The sequence below is a fragment of the Otolemur garnettii genome, unplaced genomic scaffold (assembly GCF_000181295.1).
Source record: "Otolemur garnettii isolate 467f Iridium unplaced genomic scaffold, OtoGar3 scaffold00011, whole genome shotgun sequence".
Taxonomy (NCBI): Eukaryota; Metazoa; Chordata; class Mammalia; order Primates; family Galagidae; genus Otolemur; species Otolemur garnettii.
In genome coordinates, this window is record NW_003852406.1 from 4,185,462 (window position 1) to 4,193,265 (window position 7,804).

A 7,804-nucleotide genomic window follows, 5' to 3' on the forward strand; every position below is an offset into this window, starting at 1 on the left:
TTCATTAACACATTTATTAGTAAAAGTTTTAACATACTGTTCATATGCAAAGGAAACTAAAGCAAAAATCCATGAATCATTCAGATGATTCCTTTTACAAAGGCTAGGCAGGATGAAAAAAGAGATGATGGGGAAGCCAGGGAGGTGAGCTGCTCCACTTGTTCTCATCCCTCCTCCCTTATTCCAGGCCTCCGAGTGTTTCCTCCCACACCCCATCCCCCAGCCTCCCCTGGGAGCAGAGTTTGAAAATCATCCATCTAATCCAACCCACTTATTTTACAGATAAGTAACTGAAGTCAATCTCACCCATTCACCACAGGCAGCTGCCTTTTTATTTGTTTTACATTTGGGGGGATTGGTAATTTATTTGGGGGAAAAGAAAAGTCTTATGGCTAATGAACAATTTGAAAATCATGGGACTAGGCAACTGGGCTAGTTCATTCTGTTTATTTGTCTAGAAACAACAGAGATCTGTCCAAGTTATTTCAAATGTTGTGAGTAATCGTGAGGGTGTGATATTTGGGTTTATATACCACTCACATGCTCTTATTCTCTCTGAATTATTAAAAACACAGCAAAGTAAAAATCATACGTGATCATATCTTTTACAGTTACATAAACTACGAAATAGGGAAAAAAAAATCTTTCTTTTCTCCCCTGAGAGAGTCAAATAAATGGAGGACCTGCCAAAACAGAACCACCCCGCCCAGGAAGAAATGGATGCATAGAATGTCCCACCCAGGGGAAAGGGATGTGCCAGTCCCTACCCATCTGACCTTTAAAACCTCCATCCACCTTAACCCACGTGCTGACTTCCTTCTGGAACTCCGCTCACCCACACCCGGGTGGGAATAAAGGCCGCTGTTGCCCACACAGAACCTGGACTCCATTTCCTTTCATTTCATGTTTCGGAACAATCTTTTATTTTCGGTCTTTGACTTCTCCTCCCCTGAGTCTCAGTCTCCAGGGGATAAAACAAAAATCTCTTGGATGGTTTGGTTCCTGACCCTCTCGGCTTTTCTCTGTGCTTATGCAGACATATCTAGATATTCTTTTTTGATCAAAAAGTTATGGGCGGCGCCTGTGGCTCAGTGAGAAGGGTGCTGGCCCCATATACTGAGGGTGGTGGGTTTGAACCTGGCCCCAGCCAAACTGCAAAAAAAAAAAATAGCAAGGCATTGTGGCCAGCACGTGTAGTCCCAGCTACCTGGGAGGCTGAGGCAAGAGAATGCCCAAGAGTTGGAGGTTCCAGACCATACAAACAGATCTACCTCATCCTTTTTAATATGTTTAACTTATTTTTCAAAATTTCAGATTAATATAAGGATACAAATGATTAAGTTTCATTGTTTGCGTGTGTTAGGTAAAGTCCAATTGTAGTTGAGTCCTTCCCCAAGGAGGTGTCCCATATACCCCTACCTACATTGTGCCCATTGGGTGAGAACACACCAGTCCCTCTCCCGTCTTCCCTCTCCCGTCTTCCCTCTCCCGTCTTCCCTCTCCTCACCTCTTGGATTTAATTGTGTTTTCCTCCTGTGTGGGTGTCTAGTTGTTCATCTACCATGGTATTTTTCACCCTTTTTTATCTCACGGCGCACTTAAACCTATAGTTGAACTTCCATGGCACACTTAAATTATGTTGATCAAAAAAAATGAGTAAAAAAGGAATATGCTTTGTGCTTTGAACTTCTTTGGAAAATAATTCCATTAATGGCCTCAAAAAATTTCACGGCACCCTTAAGATTCTCTCACAGCACAGTGGCTGAAAATCACTGATGTACTGGTTTCATATTAGTATTGAACACATTGGATACTTGCTTTTCCGTTCTTGTGATACTTTACTAAGGAGAATGTTCTTCAACTCCACCCAAAATGGTGACAGCTGGGAATTTATTTCTTACAGTTATGGAGGCTAACAAGCCCAAGGTCAAGGGGCTGCGCCTGATGAGGAGGGGGCTAGTGTGCTAGCTCAGGTCTCTCTTCCTCTTCATATAAGACCACCAGTCCCCTCCTGTGCTGGCCCATTAATCCACGAATGCCCATTAAGTCACTCTTAAAAGAACCCTCTTCTCAATACTGCCACGTTGGATACTAAGCTTCAACATGAATTTGGGAGGAGGGCATTCAAACCAGGGCCACTCTTACATGTTGGCAGTGCTGAAAACGTGCCCCCACACGACGTGATTGTCCCTGTCCATTGCTGCATTGATCTTTCCACCGGGGAGGTGAACCTCATGGGCTCCAGTATTCCTTCTAGGCAGAGAGTTCTACCTTTTCAGTGATGCTATGACCAAAGGTGTACTAAGCCTGAGCTCTCAGGCACTGTTCTTTATTTTACATTCAGGGCGATAGCCACTATTCCCACAAAATATGTCATCCATGCTGGCATGACTGGGCTGGGAGGGCCTCCGACCACTGTCACAGACCTTATGCTATGCCTGGCTCACCTCTTCCCAGCACCACCCGATTCTCATTTCATAAACCCTCTGCAATTCATTGTCTCCTTCTCTCAGGGAAAATTCTCCCCTGGAGACCATTGATGTGCTTTCCCACTTGAAGGACTTCCTTGAGCAGAAGTTCTGGGCCTGGAACTGGGCACAGTTCTAGAGACAGCGTGTTTTAGTCTGTTTTGTGCTGCTATAACAGAATTCATTTTCATTATGATCAGGAAAAAGTAGTTTCTGACTTCATGGCCACACTTCTTTTTTGGGGGGGGGGGTAGAGTGGGGGACCACGAGCTTTATTGGCTGCAAGTTCTCCCCAGGAGTTTGGTCTGCTGGGGCTGGATGTTCCTGGATGGGGGCCCCCGGGCCTAAGCTCCAGGTTTCCTCTGGCCTTCCGAAGAATTTTATGGGTTACGACCAACTGATCAAAGATGACTTTCTCCTGGTGTTTGCTCAGCTGCAAAAGCTGCACAGTGTTTTGCAACTTCTTTTCTTGTTCAGACAGTTTTTTGTGCAGTTTGGTGATCTCTGCTTTCAATTCTCCAATCTGCCCGCAGTGAAGGTCACACTGGCCATCTGTGGGAAGTGAGACTCTCCAGAGAAGCTGCAGTTGCCTGGAGGCCTCATCCAGGATCAGCTTGGCTTCGCTCACTTGGGTGACAAACTTGCTTAGCCGCACCAAATGTGGACCCTTTGTTGCCAGCTCTTCACTCATCTCAATACATTCTTATGTAGCCCAAGTTTGTTAAAAGACTATTCCTGAGAGAAGATTGATGTAATTTACTGGTAAATATCTAAATTAACCTTTAGCCTACAAATGAAAGCAAAGGTGAGGAAATGAAAACTCCTTCATAGTTTTTACAGAAGCTTCTCCTGGCCCAGATCAGTGACGAGTTGCAAAGAGAAAGGCTGATTTTCCCTCCTGATGCTTCTGTTGTTTCAAACGACTCCTTCTGCCGTGATCCCCCAGGCAGCAAATGAAGCCATTGTCAAGTCTTTTCTTGTTCTCTCAATGGGCAATTACACATTTTTTTTAAGACAATAAATTTTGTTCACAGTGCAGCTGATTACATTCATTTATGAAAATGACTAAACACAATGAATCATAATTTTTTCTGTCTGGTTACATTAAGATAATCATCCGAGCCATAAGGGTAAGAGCAGTAGACCCGGAATCAGTTAACCCACCTCTTCCACCAACAAGCTGTGTGAGCTTGAGTGAATGACGTCATCTCCTCAAGCCTCTATTATCTGTGTGATAGCGAGAGTGATACTTCCCAGGACACTTTATCTCAGGGAGCTCTTGGGGGTGGCACCCAGAATGTTTCCAAGGAATTGGCAAATTTCTTAAGCTAGGATATGTATGTATGGGTTTGTCATATTATTGACGATTAAATTGCTTGTAAACATTTTATATATTTGTGATATGTATATTTCATGATCAATTTCTAAGCAACCAATAAATACCTGTTGACATACTTAACAAAAAGTGAATCGAGTATGAGTTTTCCTCTGGATCGCCTAGCAAATGGAATAAACCTAGATAGAAGATAAAATCATGTTTTCCCTCAAAGCAAAACATGTACTTTTTAATAATAGTTTAATTGAAAGAGCAATCAGTGAAAATTTTAAACAAAAGAAAGGGCGCATCATGCTTAGTCCAGCTCCTTTCTGCCCCAGCCCCCCGTGCCTCTTCATTGGAGGTTTTTTAGATCTGTCTCCAGAAATATTCCAGAAAGACAAAAACAAAGGATTTTAAAAGGGCAGCAAGAGAGAGGCATATGGAAGTGTTTGTGTGCATCACAATTTCACATGAATAAAAACATGTTCCACATGCTGCCCTATACTGTGTATCTTTTCGTGTACCTTAGAGATCTTCCAGTACCAGCCTATGGACTTCACACGATCAAATTTGGGTTTTGTGAAGCTCACTGGAAGCAGTGTGGAGAATGGGAAGGGGGCTACCATGGGTGTGGGCAGACCGGGTGTCAGGCTAACACTGCATTTTGGTGACGTCCCACCCCAAGTGGTCATCCAGGGGGAATAGGCAGCCTCCATAGGGCCATTACCATCTAGTGACTGTCTCCACATGCCAGGTACTGAGCAGGTCAGCCCTCTAGGTGGTGCTTACATTATTTACATCTGCAGAGAAGGAGGCCAAATTGTCACGAGGTCAAGCACCTCATCCCTGCTTGCCCAGTTAGTCAGTGCTCATTCCTAACCCCTAAACTCACCACCCCTTTTTATTCAGGCCCACAGATTGAGCCCTTTAGACATCTCAACACTGGTGGGGGTGGGGGTGGGGTGATTGTTCTCTGCTTGTCTGACTAAAGGGCCAGCCAGGGCTCACTGCCTGCTGACTGTCCCTGATCATCCTGTCTCCCCTGCAGGTCCGAGTGATGGTGGACCTGTGCAACAGCACCAAGGGCATCTGCTTGACAGGTAGGCTGCCACCACGACCCAGAGCACTCACACAGCCACCACGTGTGCCAGCCAAAGGGCCAGAGGTAGAAGCAACACCTAGGGACACTTTGTGTTCTAAAAATACATGTGGGTTTATTTTACGAGATGTTTTTAATGAGCTAAAAACCAATTGTAATATAATTGTGGAAAATAATAATATTTCAATATTGTCATAGAAATATAGCCATGGAAAATAACGAGGGTGTGTTTTAATTAGAAACGTATGGTACCTTGAACCGGGGCCATAGATATTTTTCTTATTCCCATTAGTTTTAAAAGAGGAAAAGAAAGAAGGGAAAAGACCTTGCTAAGTGGTAGAGTTCTCTTATCAGGAAGAGTTATTTCCCCACATCATCTATGTGGCACAAACAGGAAGATAAGCAAGCCAGAAGATGCTTTTTATGAAAAGACTTCTGCACGGTGCAGACCATGTTCTCATGGATGTTGGTCTCACCCTGCTCCCTCCACTTGATGGATCAGAGACACACAGACAGGGGGAAGGAGACTGACCAGGATACACATCAGGGACGCACAGACAGGGGGGGAAGGAGACTGACCTTGGGACGAGGAATGGCTGCTGGATGGGAAAACAAGGAGGAGCATGGCTTTGAGATGATTACCCCATACCTGGGTCTGACAGAGTCCAGCATCTTACCTGGGGGAAGATGCCTTCAGAAGCTGGGGTTGAGAGAAAACATAGGTCCCCTAGTGGTCACTCATCATTGGCTCCCAAGCCAAGGAAGGCTCTGGCCAGGCCATGGATGAGCCTACAGACCCTGATTTCAGACACTGCCTTTCCTGCTGCACCAAAGGAGGTGCAGCATTCTGAGGGAACTGGGGAAATTATTTTCACATTAAAACAGTGCAGTTGTCCCTTCGTATCCATGAGGGATTGGTGCCAGGACCCCCAATTATCCCCAAATCCGTGGGTGCTCAAGTCTCTTACATAAAATGGTATAGTATTTGCCTTTAACCTATGCACATCCACCTATATACTTTAAATCATCTTTAGACTACTTGGAAGACCTAATTCAATGTATATGCCACGTATTATTTTCTTATTTACGTTACTGTATTTTTTTTTAATGTTTTTGATTTTCAAAAAATGTTTTCCATCCTCAGTTGGTTGAATCTGTCATTGGGAAAGCAATAGTTTCCGAGGCCTGACTGCATATTGGGGAGTGTTGGCAGTGTTCCCTGGACTTTAATACACAACCACAAGGCTTTGAGGCCTCTGAGTTCACGGCCCCAGGCCCTGTTAGAGCCTTACAGGGTTGAGGAACCCTAGACAGCAGGTATCCGATTGTGAGAAACCCAGCCCTTACGGGCAGTTTTCTCCTCAGTCGCTTTCATCACCTGCCACATTAGAAGCACAAACTAAGTTTGCTGAATGACTAAACCAGTGGTTTATGTGAGTGTGTGAACAGAGATGGTGACCTGGTAAGAAAGAAGCTTCCCTCAGGAACTGCAAATCCAAGTCTGACTCCCATCTACTTATTTTGGCCTCAAAGAGAAAAACTATAATCCTGTGGCTTCTTGGGAAACGCTAATTGAATGAATCAAGTTATATGTCAGCCCTCTCGGAAAATTAAATATCTTCAGAACAGCTTGGTCCTTTATTCCGAAACTCTTGTGGCTTAAGCATCTTTCTTCCATCTCTGGAAGCCCCTTTTCAGAGTTACGTGTGACAGTAATGAGTGCTTGAGAAATGAATAGATGGAATTACAGGCACAAAAGCCTGTCGAGAGGCACAGGAAAAGCCTCTTCCTTTTTTGATTTTTATAGTCATAGACCTGAGAGCCAGGCTGAACAGTGAATGCGTGGGATGGAGCTATTGAGACCACTTAGGGGAGGCTGGCTGGGAGCTGGGGAGTGGGGGATCCACGCTGGAAATGGGTTGAGTAGGTTTTTCTTTGGCACCTCAGAATGCTTTTCAAAAGTCAGAGCCTTCTCCTTTCTTGCCAGCTTGAAATTGGGCCTCTTTTGACACAGAAAGTTCTTTAAAATTAGGTGTGAAAAGTATAAGTTGCAAAGAGAGAAGATGCCCGGGGGTAAACCACACTGTCTGGATTGGGGGTGGGGGCAGAGGACAATGGGAGGGATGTGAGGGCACCCAGGGCTGAACTAGGCAACTCCAGGGAGTGGGCAGAGAGCCTTGGTCTAGAGCCCTGAGAGGATACCTGGCAGGACGAGTCCCCACGGCAGAACCTGGGCTTGGGACCCCGGAATAGTTTCCAGCTTACGCTGGATTCATCTGTGAAAAAGCAGGTGCTCATAACTTGAAGCTGGTCCAGCCGTGACCACGACATCTTGCTATGGTTGCTATGGCAACCAGAACAGATGCTGTGTGATTTTGCGAGGCTTGTGACCTCTCAGGTGAATAGTGAGGGTAATTCCCTAGCCAGAGCTGTTAGGTGTTTCTGCTAGTACGGTTTTATCAAGCCAAGATGTCCTTGGGACCTTGGAAGCATCTCTTCTGGAAGAACCTGTGTCTTAAAGATGGCATGTTCTTGGGTTATTCTTCACTTACTGTGTTTTCTATGTGTGAACTTGTTGGAAAAGTCTAAACCATCCCGTTGCTGAGCTCTGTTGGGGCAGACATGCTTCAAATCTATAGCACCCATTGTCTCTGCAGCCAAGTGACACTAACCCTGTGATAGCATCTGTCACTCCTCTCACATCCTGTACCTAGGCCAATGTCAGTAGTGGGTCATGGCTGCTGCTGAGCACGGGCGCATGTCTTTCCTAGTGTTCTACTTCTGATTGGAATTGACATTTCTCTCTGCAAACTGACAGGTGTTTACTGTACTTGGCCATTCACAGACCTCAGGGTCACAAAACTAGGGGCATCATGGGCCAATTTTAGATTTCTTTCTTTTTTTTTTTTTTTTTTTTTT

The 7,804-nt window shown here is 44.9% G+C and overlaps 1 protein-coding gene across 1 annotated transcript in view; it reads left to right on the forward strand.

Annotated features, from left to right (window-relative positions):
- GLDN (gliomedin) overlaps positions 1–7,804 on the forward strand; it is a 66,548-nt gene that overhangs the window by 31,780 nt on the left and 26,964 nt on the right. Inside the window, exon 2 of the mRNA XM_003784356.2 lies at positions 4,835–4,886. Within this exon, the coding sequence (XP_003784404.1) occupies positions 4,835–4,886 (52 nt within the window). The remainder of the gene's footprint in view (positions 1–4,834; positions 4,887–7,804) is intronic.